Here is a 17605-nt window from a genome sequence, read left to right as displayed (position 1 = left end):
AGGACCTAAAGGGGATCTAGGTTTGCCAGTAAGTGAAATCATTTTATATATATATATATATATATATATATATATATATATATCATATTATTTATTTATTTTATTTCAGTTGTAAGATGGTGTAATGATAGGGATGTAGATCCTGTATTCTTTAGTATTGTCAATGATAGGCCAGTATCACAGTGACAGACGTGACATTATCCTTCATCTTCTCTTTCACAATGAAAATTTGAAATCTCCCATTTAAAAGTGTACAGGTTAAAGCGATATTAAGCAGGAAATATATGTTAGACATGATGATGTTTTCAAAGCAAAGCTTATCCTTAGAATAATATGTAGATGTCATTTTTACAATTATATTAATTGTTTAACCCTTTGGCTGCTAAGCCATTTCCCACCTGGGTGCTAATATTGTATTTTACAGACCCCCAAGACTTACACTGTTGGAAAGGTTAGACAATTACCTTTCCAACAGTGGGTCTTGGGGGTCTGTAGCTGCTTAGATGCCTGAGATACAGGCTTCTAAGCAGCATGCCCCCTCCTCCTATACTTAACATTGTTAAGTATAAATAAAGTTGCGCAGTGACGTCATCACGTAATTGCGCGTGACATCACCGCACATCACGTGAAGCCCCGGCGATGCCTGTCACTCTACAGGCATGATCGCCGGGGTAGGAGCAGTAAGGAGCCCCCAGATCTCCCTCAAGGTGGGAGAGTGCTCATAACGTCTCTGAGCCGTCATTAGCACCAGAGTGAGAAACTCTGCACTCAAAGGGTTAAATATTGAAAATGTAAGTGTAAAGGTTTAGTTTCTATAAAGTAATTGTTGCCGCCATGTTTGAACTAGTTTTCTATTTTCCTCTGTGCAAACAAAGCTTTTAGATAATCCTATGTTCCACAAAGCCTTGTTTGGACAGTCTCTTTTATTACCTGTTTTATATCTGTCCCTATTAGTCCTCAACAGGAAAGATAGATAAGAGGAAACTTGGTGGCGCCCATAACTTTTTAGAAACTTAATGTAATTTAGAAAAACAACAATTTTAAGTAACATTACAGGAAAGTGAGACAAAATAAATAATGAAAGTATATACCGTATATTTTTTTAATACACATAACTAAACATTTTAAATTATAATCTTATATTGTTTATTATCCATTTAATGCATATGTTCACTCACAAGGGGGATTGAACAAAATTCTAGGATTTTACTGTACAAGAGCGTTCAGGATTGGACAAATTTGTTCAAAACCTAGGAACAAGCCCAAAAATCAGGAGCCTTTTTAGAAGACTTTCGGTCAACCCTATAATCGATCGACCTATCTATCTGTCTATTAAAAAAAATAATTAAAAAAATGTATATATTGAGATATATATATATATATATATATATATATATATATATATATATATATATATATATATATAAAAAATAAAAATAAACAAGAAATAGTAGCTTTGTGGTCTAAATAAATGATAATTATAATAAATATAACTTATCTGTTTATGTTTCTTTACACTTGGTGTAAAGTGTTGGTTGTTGCAGGTGACTGAGTAGCCTTTACTAAGTTAGACAGTTGGGATGCAACTACTTTGGGATACATTTAAATACTGGGAGAATAAGGTGCAAACTGTTGTAAAATTACTTTATGCTACATTTCTTGGACAATTATTCTGTGTTCAATGCTTTGCAAACTGTGTTAATTTTGTATAATTGTGGATGCAGAAGGAAAGTACCCCATAATTTTACTCTCATAAGCATAGTGAGTAAGTTTTAGCATGTGGGTATGTTAGACGATTATCTTTGTTTTTGGGTTATTGGGCTCTCCTCAATACTTTTGATGAATTACTTTTGCTTAGCACATATCTGGAAAATAGTTTAGTCCCCCCATTAAATTCTGCAAGATAATAATTTCCAAAACGGATCTACCTTTACTGCAGAGACACTTGAATTAAATGAAGCATAATACACAGGGCGCTGTTTTTTTACGTTGTGATTCAATTTTGTCTTCTCCCTGGATGTTGTTGTTGTTTTTTTTTTTTTTTCAATTTTACTGCTTCTTCAAACAGTGTCCTACATTCATTGGGCCTTAAGGAGACGTCTTTAAGTAAACCACGTATCTTCTCTTGCTGCGTTATTCGATGACGTCTGTATACTATAGCATGAAAGAACTTTCTATGGCCTGGATTGCAGTCTTTTAGAGGACTTACTGAAATGTTTTGGAAAGCAGCTCATGATTTTTTTAAACTTCAAAGCTATTCCAAACATTTAGTGAAATCAACAGTACGGTGGGGAAAAACCACCCAAGTTACATTTTAATATTTCCAGGGTTCTGGTATTTATTTTTTTTCCCCAGGAAGGTAAACACATGAACAACAAATGAAAAAATATACAAAGTTAATGTGTTTCATGATTTTTCAAGTAGACCAAAACAAAAGCATAAAAGATAATCCAGTATTAATGATAGCTGCCTAAAATATTTGAATGCAGGTTTTTCTATTCAACCAATAATATCAAAGAGATAGATCTCTTTATGTTACTGCTCTTCACAGTAACATACGCACATATTCCGTGAGGGCCTGTGCACAAGTATTCAGCTGGCGGTGGTGCGTGTTATGTCTGCGAAGACTTAGTTTATGCCATACAAGCCACTGCTGACTCTTTCTGATTTGGTGTTGTGGTTGAATACTACAGGATATGTTCATTTGCCGCTGTTAAACAGTAATAACTTTTACTAGAAGCATTTTAGCTAATAGGAGTATACTGAAAATATGCAACAATTAAACATTTAAATGCACCCATGGAAGTTTCAATTTCTACCCCTTTAATTGAGGACATGTGCAGTTAAAGGGATAGTCTAGTCAAAATTAAACTTTCATGATTCAGATAGAGCATGCAATTTTAAGCAACTTTCTAATTTACTCCTATTATCAATTTTTCTTCGTTCTCTTGGTATCTTTATTTTAAAAAGCTGGAATGTAAGCTTAGAAGCCAGCCCATTTTTGGTTCAGAACCTGGATAGCGCTTGCTGATTGGTGTCTAAATGTAGCCATCCAGTCAGCAAGCGCTACTCAGGTGCTGAACCAAAAATGGGCCGGCTATTAAGCTTACATTCCAGCTTTAAAAAAATAAAGATTGCAAGAGAACTAAGAAAAATTGATAATAGGAGTAAATTAGAAAGTTGCTTAAAATTGCATGCTCTATCTGAATCATGAAAGTTTATTTTTGACTAGACTATCCCTTTAATAATTTTCATATAATTTTAATTCAATTTGTATTTAAACTTCATATTGAACACATTGGTCGTTGCAATCATAAATGGCCATTTAAATAATTATATGTAGTTTGTTAAACGTGCGATTTTAGCTATAATTTGTATTTTGTTATTAAACATAAATAAATGGGTAATTAGGTAATTGGGTTATCATTACTTTAAAACCCCCAGGATCACTCATCCAATAAACATCTGAAAGGTTATGCACATGGTTTAAAATCTAGACCTGAGTTAGTAAATATATTCTTTAGATTTAAACACAATTTTCAAAGTTTTTATATTTAAAAATAAAATTTATTTTTTAAGACACTACCAGCCTTAAAGGATTACTGTAAAAAATGTTTGTGTGTATATAACGATTATATATACTTAATTACCAATATTAAATTAATAAAATGCACTTACTGTGCATGTTGAACGATCCATGTAAACTATTAAAAAACGTTTATAAACTTTTTATCCTGACGTCATGAATGACAACCGACTAATATGGGCTGTGCACTCTTTCATTCCTTCCTCCAATCGGCGGCCGTTTCTTTGCATATTATTAAAATAATAATAATTCGTCTCACACATGCGCATTAAGTCCTGTGAGATCGCACATGCGCTTAAGCCCATATTACCTACAACCAAGTCTCCTACATTCAACAGCTATCCAGCGAGTGACGTAAGCACAAGCTTGTGCATGCGAATCACGGCTAAGTGCCGCCATATTCTAACCTGGGTTGTCAGCCCAGGTTGGACAGCTTGAAAAGGTACCCACGGAGTGGGTTTGGAAAATGATTAAAAATTAAACAAAGATTGCGGCAAAACTGTAAATATTTGAAAATAACAGTGCATTGAAAAAGGTATTGTTTCACAACGTTTATTTGATATATGGAAAGTTTTTTAAGAGTACAGTGTCCCTTTAAGATGATAATCTATCTCCATTTTTTGATGTGAGCACTGGTTTGGAACAAATTCCCCCTGAAGTGATCTGGTTTTCCCATAGTAGTCTGTGCTTCTGCCCATACTGTATCTAGTTTGTCGTTAAGAAACTAGTTCTTTATATTTGAAATAAAGTGAAACATATGAAAATCTCAATTTTAAAATGGTCTAAAAATCACATATTTAGTTATTATATCCCTTCAACCTTGTGCTCCTTTAAATGGACAAGTCTACACCTTAGTCATCTTAAAGTCTTACCTTAGATTAAACTGCAAATAGCCTCCTGCGCCCCTTTATATATCATTCAGCAGGAACAGTTAAAAAGTTATTTAAAAGTTAATAATGTTTCTGGCTAGTTTGAAATGCTGCCAAGCTCCACCCACTGATGACATCACGATCTTGGCTGCATCTAGACACTCTGCTGAATAGCATTGATAGTCTGTTGAATCTAACTAGTGAGCCTTTTGTGATTGGATGCCATATGCAGCCCAGATCATGATGTCATCAGTGGGCTGAGCTTGGCAGCTATTACAAAGTGGCCATTAACAATATTCATTTTAAAATAACTTTTTTTTACCATTCCTGCTGCATGATATAGAAAGTGTGCAGAAGGCTATTTTCAGCTTAATCTAAGGTAATACTTTAAGATGACCTAGGTGTAACCTGTCCCTTTAATTTACATTTAAAGCAGTTTTTTTTAGTTGTGTGCAGTAACAAACCAGGCCCTGATTTTGTTCACTAGAAACTCCTAGAGAGGCTTAAAACTTCAAGAAAAGTGGCTGTTGTATAAAACAAGTCTGTTTCCATGATCATGTCATTGTTCCTTATTACTTAAAGGGACATTAAACCCAAAATTTTTCTTTAATGATTCAGATTGAGAATACAATTTTAACAACTTTCTAATTTACTTCTATTATCTAATTTGCTTCATTCTCTTGATAATCTTTCCTGAAAAGCATATCTAGATAGGCCCAGTAGCTTCTGATTGGTGGCTGCACATATTTGCCTTATGTGATTGGTTTGCCCATGTGCATTGCTATTTCTTTAACAAAGGATATCTAAAGAATGAAGCAAATTAGATAATAGGATTAAATTGGAATGTTGTTTAAAATTGTATTCTCTGTCTGAATCATGAAAGAAATTTTTTGGGTTTGATGTCCCTTTAACATGTCAATGACCTCGCATTATCTTGCATGACAACATGATTTAGAATTCTGTTACTCAGGCTGTAGCCAAAACGTCGATTTATTTTATATTCTGCAAAATGGGATATACAATCTCAAACCGCATGTCTGGTAAACGTCAGTAGTAGCTTGTAACATAGATAAAGAGGGCAGAGATATTTCATAAATAATCTTGCTCAAATTGCTGGTTGTTTGATTTCATTGTAGGAAATTGGCTTATGACGTATATAGGAACTGTAGGTTTACTTACTCGTGTTAGAGTGAGCTGATTACATCAGCATTTCACTATACTTTGGTGCTTTGCTGTTATATAATAAAATGGTGGCTTAAAGGGACAGTCTACTCTACACTATCATTTTTATTGTTTAAAAAGATAGATAATCCCTTTATTACCCATTCCTCAGTTTTGCATAACAGTTATATTAATACACGTTTTACCTCTGTGATTACCTTGTATCTAAGCATCTTCTGACCGCCCCCTGATCACATGACTTTTTATTTATCTATTGACTTGCATTTAAGTGCTGTATTGTGCTAAATCGTAAATAACTTCCTGAGCATGAGCACAATGTTATCTATATGGTCCACATGAACTAGCAGCCTCCTGTTGTTAACAGCTAATAAACAAGCATATGATAAGAGACTGTCTGCAGGGGCTTAGAAACAGGCAGAAATCCCAAGGTTTAAATGATATAAAGTAAATTTATATAACAATGTTAGTTGTGCAAAGCTGGGGAATGGGTAGTAAAGCGATTATCTATCTTTTTAACAATTTTATTGTTGACTGTCCCTTTAATTAAGTAGCACTTATGTGTGACTTTTGTACCTATTGTCATTTAATTCTTACCATCTCGTCTCTTTTTTCTTTCTCTTTTCCTTCTTTACGACTCCCTTCTTTTTCCTTTTTTTTATATTTTTTTCTGTTTCCTTCTCTCTCATCTCATTGTTTCCGTCACCTTTTTCCTCTCTGTATTTTTTCTTTCTTCTTTTTCTGTTCTTTCTCTATCATTTCTTCATTTTTCTTGTATTTTAACTGTCGTTTATCATTATTTTTCCATATCTTTGCTTTCTCTCTCTGTTTTTTTCCGGTCTCCTTGTAAGTTTGTCACATTGTGAAGCTCTGAGTTGTGTGTTGCAGATTTTGCAGCCATAGGATCAGGGAGCAGACACACGGCTTACATTGCGATTCCAGGTGCATTGATGTCTTTCTTAGTTCAAAGCATTAAAGGGACAGTCTTGTCTGATTCAGATAGAACATGCAATTTTAATCAACTTTCCAATTCACTTTTATCATCCGATTTGCTTTGTTCTTTTGGTATTCTTTGTTAAAAGCTAAACCAAGGTAGGCTCATATGCTAATTTCTAAGAGCTTGAAGGCCGCCTCTTATCTTAAAGCACTTGACAATTTTTCACAGCTAGAGGGTGTAAGTTCATGTATGCCATATAGATAAAATTGTGCTCACGCCCGTGGAGTAACTTATGAGAGGGCCCTGATTGACTAAAATGCAAGTCTGTCAAAACAACTGAAATAAGGGGGCAGTCTGCAGAGGCTTAGATACAAGGTAATCACAGAGGTAAAATGTGTATTATTATAACTGTGTAGGTTATGCAAAACTAGTTAATAAAGGGATTATCTATTTTTTTAAACAATAACAATTCTGGAGTAGACTGTCCCTTTAAACTTACTGCGGCACACACGAGCTCTGAATGAGTCAGGCGTACATTACTGGCCGTCTCAACTGGTGAGATCACAGCTAATTTCCTCTTAATGTGGACCAAGGAATCACTTTTTGTCAGTTGTTCAGCTGTGAACATCGATTCCAGGGAAATCCCTATTCCCTTGTGCTTTCCTATTGTCCTACCAGACATACAAGGTCTGTGCTCTTATTAGCATTTAATAAAAAAAGGTGAATTAGAATTGCATTTCTTCATTTGAGATCTAATCATTATAGCATTTGAGTGGCTTGTGGAATCTCTCCGCAAAAGGGTTTATTAGGACATTATCCAGATGCATTCTGTCTAAAAAAAAAAAAATAATAAAAAAAAAAAATGAATCCTATTGCGGCCCCATTCTTGAAAGTGGTAGTTTCTGCTAAGTAACCTTCCTTTTCTTAGTCAGATTTATGTACGTGTTTCTAACTGGTGATGAGTTGCAATCTATTCTTTCCACCTTCCCTGTAAAGCACAGATCCTCTGGTAAATCCAGTTAAAGGGGCATGAAACCCAAAATGTTTCTTTCATAATTAAGGTAGAGAATACAATTTAAAACAACTTTCCAATTAACTTATATGATCTAATTTGCTTCATTCTCTTGCTAAACTTTGCTGAAAATCACATCTAGATAGGCTTAGTAGCTGCTGATTGGTGGCTGCACATATATGCCTCATGTGATTGGCTCACCCCTGTGCATTGCTATTTCTTAGAAAAAGCATATTTAAAAAATAAAGCAAATTAGATAATAGAAGTAAATTGGAATGTTGTTTAAAATTCTATTCTCTGAGGCCTATTTATTAAAGGTCTGTTGAACCTTATCCGACATAGCGGATAAGTCTGAATTATAAAAAAATTTTTTTTGGTTTAATGTCCCTTTAAACTTTTTTTTTACTCATCTAGTCTGGCACTGTTCTAATATCCTAATTTAGACCTTGACAGCGCAGCATATAGGCATTAGTTGGGATTTCTCTTATTGCTTAAATATGGTTGCTCTGAGCTCTGGGGTGACATGCATCTTGTTATATGACTGACACTCAGAGCATGTGCAGTAAGGTAACGTGCATGCACAACTCTCTCGCCTGTATGCTGCGTACATCACCTTTACAGTAAAAGGTATCATTAAAGGGCCATAATACCCAAATGTTTAAACACTTAAGTTGAAAGTGATGCAGCATAGCTGTAAAAAGCTGATTAGAAAATATCACCTGAACATCTCTATGTAAAAAAGAAAGATATTTTACCTCAAAAGTTCCTCAGTAGCCACCTCCCATTGTAAAGGACTTCTAAGCAGCATTTTAGTGTGTCTGTCCTGGGACAGCTGAAAGGATGAGCTTCATTCACTCTCATATTATTTCACTAATCAGGTAAAGGAAGCTTACTATGAAATCTCATGAGAGTTAAGTCAAATCTCATGAGATCACAGTAAGAGTTCATGACCTCAGCACTGCTGATGCTGATTGGCTGCTGTTCATTTCTTCCTTTTTTTTTGTTTTTACCTGCAGCTGGGAGCAGGTGAAGTATAACTTTTTACACAGAACTTACTCTGCTGAGCTGAGGAGATTGTGAGGTAAAATATCTTCCTTTTTTACATAGAGATCCTCAGGTGATATTTTCCTGTCAGCTTTTTACAGTTATACTGCATCAGTTTCAAGTGATTTACCATATGAGTATTATGTCCCTTTAAAGTAGCAATTACTTTATTTTTACTAAAAGCATTTTTGTAAACACAAATTCTTGCATATTATATTGATCTGCACTATACTTAAACGTATTCGGCTAGATTACTAGTGAGGCGCAAACGTTTTTGCGCAAGTGATATTGTGTTTTCGCAAGCATTTGCGCTGATATTACAAGTTGAGCAAAATAACAATTGCGGGATTCACGCTTCAATTCTTAACGCAATCTCAGAGCTGTGGTTAACTGTTTTCACAAACAATATATTTGTACAAAGCTATGTTACAAAGCGCACACTTACACTCATTATAACACTATCTAATAAAAATTATTACTTAAAAATATTGCACAAAAAAGTTATTAAGGCTCAAAGATATGATGATATATATATATATGTGTGTGTGTGCGTTTAAAGGGACAGTAAACCCCCAAATATTCTTTTATGATTCAGATAGAGCATACAATTGCACTACTGGCAGCTGGCTGAACACATCTAGTTAGCCAATCACAAGAGACAAATTTGTGCAGGCACCAATTAGCAGCTAGTGTAGGATATGTGTGTATTATTTTTCAATAAGGGATACAAAGAGAACAAAGCACATTTGAAAATAGAAGTGAATTTAAAAGTGTCTTAAAATGTCATGCTCTATCTGATTCTTGCAAGTTTAATTTTGACTTTCCTATCCCTTTAACTGTGTATTTACTGTAAATATTTCACAATCCAATGTTATGCATATAGCACAACATGTTCTTAGTATTTTTCAATAGATATTCCTATATATATATATATTTATCTATACCTATATGTAATCATCTATATATAGGTATAAATATATATATGTTTAAAAAACATCAGATATATGTAGAAATCTTTAATTATGAATAAATAGAACATATTCCGTTATGTTAAGAACATTGGAATATGAAATATTCATATTTTCATGTTGGGGTAGCGCAGTTGCGAAAACGTTTGTTAGAGAGAGTGGGTATTTTTTTCTCTCCACTTTTATTTCTTCATTGACTTCTATGGGGGAATACGTGAAAGCGCAAGCGATATCAGATGCTCAATTTTTGTGCTAGTTCGCTTGAAATACAAGTGCAACCCAACTAGCGCAAAAAGCTTAACTCTAGCAAAGTTTTTTCAATCACATTTTACCGCGCCACTTGTAATCTAGCCCTTTATGGGAGATTTAATTTTTAGCCTAATGTCCCTTAAATTCCAGTAATAAGGTTCATTGTTTCCTCCCTGTCTCCTTCACAAATTGCTATATATTTAAAGTAGATGTCTCCACAGTAGTGTTTAAAGCTAACTGCCAAATTTATCCGCGATTAAAGGGACATTAAACACTAAAAAAATGCTAGATAGAATGATGCATTCAAAGACAAGGTTAGTCTGAGAATAACATGTAGATGTATTCCCATACTCTTTAGTTATGTGTGAGAACAGCAATGGACCTTAGTTACAAACCGCTAAGATCATCAACCTCCAGGCAGAATTCTTCTTCTAATTTCTGCCTGAGAGTAAAACAGTACAACGCCGGTACCGTTTAAAAATAACAAACTCTTGATTGAAGGTAACACTACACTAAGTCACCACATATCTCTTGATACTTCCTATCTTGTCGAGAGTTGCAAGAGAATGACTGGAGGTGGGGGTTAGGGGAGGAGCTATATAGACAGCTCTGCTGTGGGTGTCCTCTTGCAACTTCCTGTTGGGAAGGAGAATATCTCACAAGTAATAGATGAACCCGTGGACTGGATACACCACAAGAGAAAGAAATTTATCAGGTAAGCATAAATTTTGTTTTTTTAAAGTTTCATTAGCTATTTAAATATTGGCAAAATAAGTGTAAAGTTTTAGTGTCTATAAAACAATGTGACCTATTTATAACTGTCTCTAATTGGCCACAGCAGAGAAGGTAACCTAAGTTACAACATGGCAGCTCCCATTGTTTTATAGACCCTAAAACTTTACATTTATTTTGTCAATATTTAAACAGCTAATGAAACTTTAAAAAAATCCATCTACTTTATTCTAAGACTAATCATTTCTTTGAATGCATCATTCTACAGGGAGTGCAGAATTATTAGGCAAATGAGTATTTTGACCACATCATCCTCTTTATGCATGTTGTCTTACTCCAAGCTGTATAGGCTCGAAAGCCTACTACCAATTAAGCATATTAGGTGATGTGCATCTCTGTAATGAGAACGGGTGTGGTCTAATGACATCAACACCCTATATCAGGTGTGCATAATTATTAGGCAACTTCCTTTCCTTTGGCAAAATGGGTCAAAAGAAGGACTTGACAGGCTCAGAAAAGTCAAAAATAGTGAGATATCTTGCAGAGGGATGCAGCACTCTTAAAATTGCAAAGCTTCTGAAGCGTGATCATCGAACAATCAAGCGTTTCATTCAAAATAGTCAACAGGGTCGCAAGAAGCGTGTGGAAAAACCAAGGCGCAAAATAACTGCCCATGAACTGAGAAAAGTCAAGCGTGCAGCTGCCAAGATGCCACTTGCCACCAGTTTGGCCATATTTCAGAGCTGCAACATTACTGGAGTGCCCAAAAGCACAAGGTGTGCAATACTCAGAGACATGGCCAAGGTAAGAAAGGCTGAAAGACGACCACCACTGAACAAGACACACAAGCTGAAACGTCAAGACTGGGCCAAGAAATATCTCAAGACTGATTTTTCTATGGTTTTATGGACTGATGAAATGAGAGTGAGTCTTGATGGGCCAGATGGATGGGCCCGTGGCTGGATTGGTAAAGGGCAGAGAGCTCCAGTCCGACTCAGACGCCAGCAAGGTGGAGGTGGAGTACTGGTTTGGGCTGCTATCATCAAAGATGAGCTTGTGGGGCCTTTTCGGGTTGAGGATGGAGTCAAGCTCAACTCCCAGTCCTACTGCCAGTTTCTGGAAGACACCTTCTTCAAGCAGTGGTACAGGAAGAAGTCTGCATCCTTCAAGAAAAACATGATTTTCATGCAGGACAATGCTCCATCACACGCGTCCAAGTACTCCACAGCGTGGCTGGCAAGAAAGGGTATTAAAGAAGAAAATCTAATGACATGGCCTCCTTGTTCACCTGATCTGAACCCCATTGAGAACCTGTGGTCCATCATCAAATGTGAGATTTACAAGGAGGGAAAACAGTACACCTCTCTGAACAGTGTCTGGGAGGCTGTGGTTGCTGCTGCACGCAATGTTGATGGTGAACAGATCAAAACACTGACAGAATCCATGGATGGCAGGCTTTTGAGTGTCCTTGCAAAGAAAGGTGGCTATATTGGTCACTGATTTGTTTTTGTTTTGTTTTTGAATGTCAGAAATGTATATTTGTGAATGTTGAGATGTTATATTGGTTTCACTGGTAAAAATAAATAATTGAAATGGGTATATATTTGTTTTTTGTTAAGTTGCCTAATAATTATGCACAGTAATAGTCACCTGCACACACAGATATCCCCCTAAAATAGCTATAACTAAAAACAAACTAAAAACTACTTCCAAAACTATTCAGCTTTGATATTAATGAGTTTTTTGGGTTCATTGAGAACATGGTTGTTGTTCAATAATAAAATTAATCCTCAAAAATACAACTTGCCTAATAATTCTGCACTCCCTGTATCTAGCATTTATTTAGTGTTTAATGTCCCTTTAACTTAAAAACACGGCACAAAAATAGAGACAGAGGTAGATTTTTGTCTTGGATTTATGGTATTTTCCATAAATTAGTTCATAGCCCTTAGAAAGGAAGGACAGTTTTAAGGGATGGACACAGTGATGCCCAAACTTGTACCCACCCATAACAACACTAGACTCACACGAGATCCTCACAGAACACTGATGTTTAAAGACTCCAGAATTTTTTTTTATTAAAGGGACATGAAACCCCAAACTTTCCTTTATAAATTAGGTAGAACATACAATTTTAAACAACTTTCCAGTATCAACAGCTGTATTTCCCCCTTCATTTGATAAACTATGTAATGGAGTCATCTCTGGCCCTATGTTTTTCACTATGAATGTCGGAGACGCTGAATACCCAGCTGCTAGCATAAGGGTTAAAAAATGGTAGCTGCTTTAGCATAACTTGTTTATTACATTTATCCATGTGCAAATTTATCAAAGCCATATATTCATCCTGAATATCTAGATAAGTAAAATGTTTAATATGGTCATCTCTTAGCTTCCTCTCCCTTGCAGCTGTTGTAGATTATAACCATGTGTCATACAGACTTAACCATTTTGCTTTTTCGTTCTGTGTATGCGCCAGATCCATTAGGGATTTTCAGTGCCGCAGACATTCATATGTACACAATTGTCTATCGCTTCTTCTGGAATGAGAATTGATTTATCTATAATTTTCTAAAATGGACACTAAAAAGGCTGTCCTAATAATAACCCCATGTTGGATCGTTTGTTTGTAATAGAGGTTGCTCTCCTTACTTAAATAGTCCTAGGAGGATATTCTGGGAATCGTTTCCTTTCTTTATAATTTATACTTAGCATTTTTTAGTCAAGCTAAACTCTGTGGGTAAACCTCAACATCTATAGATGAATTTAGCTTATTGCCCTATGTTGTCTGGGTAGTGGACCCTGATGCAAACTCATTCATTTGTTCATAGCTGCAACCATAGAGTTACATATATGTTCAACCCTTTTGTTTCAAAACTGTCGACCACTCCATTCTACTGAACACTCTCCACTCTATCCTATTGAGGCTTAAATCTTGGTTCTTGAAATACTTCCTTCAGCTTCTCCATGTGTGGTATCTTCTTGCCACCTCCTACCATCCATCAGAGTATCTTAAGGTAATGCTCAACAGATTTGTTTAGATCTAGGAGACATCACGTAAAGCTAGGAAACGTTTTTGGGCAACATTGGTGTGTGTTTGTGTGTATACACGCATGCGCAGTGCGCACACACACAGTATAGGTATATTTTTCTTTCATAAGATGCTGAGAGTCCATGACACATCACACTCCCGTCCACTAAGATAAGGCAAAAACACCCCTACTTAAAAGATCTTTAAAGGGACAGTTCACCCAAAAACTTTCTCCCCTTTAAATTGTTCCCAATGATCCTTTTTACCTGCTAGAGTGTTGCAAGTAGCTCCTTTACTCATATTTCAGCATTTGAAATAGCTGATTTAGCTTGTGGTTTCCCAACCTATACTGAAAGTTTTGATACTGGCGTATACGCTATTGACAAGCCTAAGTAAACACAGCCAGCAGAAGAGATTACACCCTCAGTGGGGGGCATGATAGTTAAGTAATAAAATGATAATTTTCCATTGTTCTCTCTATGTATTGAGCTTTGGTGTTCCAGACAAATATAAGATAAGGAAGCAAGTCTGTGTACACAAAGTGATAACATAATAAGATCTGATATTACCTGAAGCTCAACCCATTGTAATAGGCTGTGGTCTCAAAGCACAAAACCAGCTACTTCAGATACACAAATAAACCCGAAAATGCAATTTCTCAAATATTTTATACTCTGCAGTTGGCATAACAAGTCATTTAAAATGCATTTATGGAAAAACAATTCTACAGTGTACTGTCCCTTTAATCTGTCTCACTCTCCCATAATCTGTCAATTAAATTTTTGCCATCAAGAGTGGGGAGAATTTTGAAATGCTGATATACATGTCATTAAGAGAGTTCCTCCTAACAGATCTGAGACCCATTTCCTCCTCAGAGAGCTTTGAAAGGACAGAGGGGAAGACACGAGTTTGTCAGGCAGTGAAAATCTTTTTTTTTAGTTTCTCTGTGCAGGGAAAGAGCAATTATCAGATCTTATTAAAAATAAATAAATCTATTTTAACCCCTTACTAGCTTTGGTGAATTAATTTAACCCCTTAGTGACCAGACCTTTTTTCAATTTTCTTACCATTAAGGACCAGGACTGTTTTTACATTTCTGCAGTGGTTGTGTTTAGCTGTCATTTTTCTCTTACTCATTTACTGTACCCACACATATTATATACCGTTTTTCTCACTATTAAATGGACTTTCTAAAGATACTATTATTTTCATCATATCATATAATTTAACATAAAAAAAATCATAAAATATGATTAAAAAAGAAAAAAAACTATTTTTCTCCAACATAGGTGTGTCCGGTCCACGGCGTCATCCTTACTTGTGGGATATTCTCTTCCCCAACAGGAAATGGCAAAGAGCCCAGCAAAGCTGGTCACATGATCCCTCCTAGGCTCCGCCTACCCCAGTCATTCTCTTTGCCGTTGTACAGGCAACATCTCCACGGAGATGGCTTAGAGTTTTTTAGTGTTTAACTGTAGTTTTTATTATTCAATCAAGAGTTTGTTATTTTAAAATAGTGCTGGTATGTACTATTTACTCAGAAACAGAAAAGAGATGAAGATTTCTGTTTGTATGAGGAAAATGATTTTAGCAACCGTTACTAAAATCCATGGCTGTTCCACACAGGACTGTTGAGAGGAATTAACTTCAGTTGGGGGAACAGTGAGCAGTCACTTGCTGCTTGAGGTATGACACATTCTAACAAGACGATGTAATGCTGGAAGCTGTCATTTTCCCTATGGGATCCGGTAAGCCATGTTTATTAAGATTGTAAATAAGGGCTTCACAAGGGCTTATTAAGACTGTAGACTTTTTCTGGGCTAAATCGATTCATTATTAACACATATTTAGCCTTGAGGAATCATTTAATCTGGGTATTTTGATAAGATTATATCGGCAGGCACTTTTTTAGACACCTTTCTCTTTAGGGGCTTTCCCAAATCATAGGCAGAGCCTCATTTTCGCGCCGGTGTTGCGCACTTGTTTTTGAGAGGCATGACATGCAGTCGCATGTGTGAGGAGCTCTGATACATAGAAAAGACTTTCTGAAGGCGTCATTTGGTATCGTATTCCCCTTTGGGCTTGGCTCCCCCCATATTTAAAAAATTGTTTCCTATGGTCGACCCCAGAAAGGACTTATGGCAGACAGTCCCCAAGGTCGAGGGAGCGGTTTCCACTTTAAACAAACGCACCACTATACCCATAGAAGATAGTTGTGCTTTCAAAGATCATATGGATAAAAAATTAGAAGGTTTACTTAAAAAGATGTTTGTTCAGCAGGGTTACCTTCTACAACCAATTTCATGCATTGTCCCTGTCGCTACAGCCGCGTGTTTCTGGTTCGATGAGCTGGTAAAGGCGGGTCGATAGTGATTCTCCTCCTTATGAGGAGATTATGGACAGAATCAATGCTCTCAAATTGGCTAATTCTTTCACCCTAGACGCCACTTTGCAATTGGCTAGGTTAGCGGCTAAGAATTCTGGGTTTGCTATTGTGGCGCACAGAGCGCTTTGGTTGAAATCTTGGTCAGCTGATGCGTCTTCCAAGAACAAGCTACTTAACATTCCTTTCAAGGGGAAAACGCTGTTTGGCCCTGACTTGAAAGAGATTATCTCTGATATCACTGGGGGTAAGGGCCACACCCTTCCTCAGGATCGGCCTTTCAAGGCCAAAAATAAACCTAATTTTCGTCCCTTTCGTAGAAACGGACCAGCCCAAAGTGCTACGTCCTCTAAGCAAGAGGGTAATACTTCTCAAGCCAAGCCAGCTTGGAGACCAATGCAAGGCTGGAACAAGGGAAAGCAGGCCAAGAAACCTGCCACTGCTACCAAGACAGCATGAAATGTTGGCCCCCGATCCGGGACCGGATCTGGTGGGGGGCAGACTCTCTCTCTTCGCTCGGGCTTGGGCAAGAGATGTTCTGGATCCTTGGGCGCTAGAAATAGTCTCCCAAGGTTATCTTCTGGAATTCAAGGGGCTTCCCCCAAGGGGGAGGTTCCACAGGTCTCAGTTGTCTTCAGACCACATAAAAAGACAGGCATTCTTACGTTGTGTAGAAGACCTGTTAAAAATGGGAGTGATTCATCCTGTTCCATTAGGAGAACAAGGGATGGGGTTCTACTCCAATCTGTTCATAGTTCCCAAAAAAGAGGGAACGTTCAGACCAATCTTAGATCTCAAGATCTTAAACAAGTTTCTCAAGGTTCCATCGTTCAAAATGGAAACCATTCGAACAATTCTTCCTTCCATCCAGGAAGGTCAATTCATGACCACGGTGGATTTAAAGGATGCGTATCTACATATTCCTATCCACAAGGAACATCATCGGTTCCTAAGGTTTGCATTCCTGGACAAGCATTACCAGTTCGTGGCGCTTCCTTTCGGATTAGCCACTGCTCCAAGGATTTTCACAAAGGTACTAGGGTCCCTTCTAGCTGTGCTAAGACCAAGGGGCATTGCTGTAGTACCTTACTTGGACGACATTCTGATTCAAGCGTCGTCCCTTCCTCAAGCAAAGGCTCACACGGACATCGTCCTGGCCTTTCTCAGATCTCACGGATGGAAAGGGAACGTGGAAAAGAGTTCTCTATCTCCGTCAACAAGGGTTCCCTTCTTGGGGACAATAATAGACTCCTTAGAAATGAGGATTTTTCTGACAGAGGCCAGAAAAACAAAACTTCTAGACTCTTGTCGGATACTTCATTCCGTTCCTCTTCCTTCCATAGCGCAGTGCATGGAAGTGATAGGTTTGATGGTAGCGGCAATGGACATAGTTCCTTTTGCGCGCATTCATCTAAGACCATTACAACTGTGCATGCTCAGTCAGTGGAATGGGGACTATACAAACTTGTCTCCGAGGATACAAGTAAATCAGAGGACCAGAGACTCACTCCGTTGGTGGCTGTCCCTGGACAACCTGTCACAAGGGATGACCTTCCGCAGACCAGAGTGGGTCATTGTCACGACCGACGCCAGTCTGATGGGCTGGGGCGCGGTC

The 17605-nt window shown here is 37.0% G+C and overlaps 1 protein-coding gene across 1 annotated transcript in view; it reads left to right on the top strand.

The window, feature by feature from the left end:
- COL27A1 (collagen type XXVII alpha 1 chain) overlaps nucleotides 1-17605 on the top strand; it is a 591531-nt gene that overhangs the window by 37385 nt on the left and 536541 nt on the right. The window contains exon 3 of the mRNA XM_053696152.1: nucleotides 1-28. This exon is cut by the window's left edge and continues 1309 nt beyond it. Coding sequence (XP_053552127.1) covers nucleotides 1-28 — 28 coding nt within the window. The remainder of the gene's footprint in view (nucleotides 29-17605) is intronic.

Source organism: Bombina bombina, chromosome 12 (assembly GCF_027579735.1).
Source record: "Bombina bombina isolate aBomBom1 chromosome 12, aBomBom1.pri, whole genome shotgun sequence".
NCBI classification, from domain to species: Eukaryota; Metazoa; Chordata; class Amphibia; order Anura; family Bombinatoridae; genus Bombina; species Bombina bombina.
The sequence above is the reverse complement of the archived record's forward strand: the minus strand, read 5'-3'. Positions and strand labels throughout refer to the sequence as shown.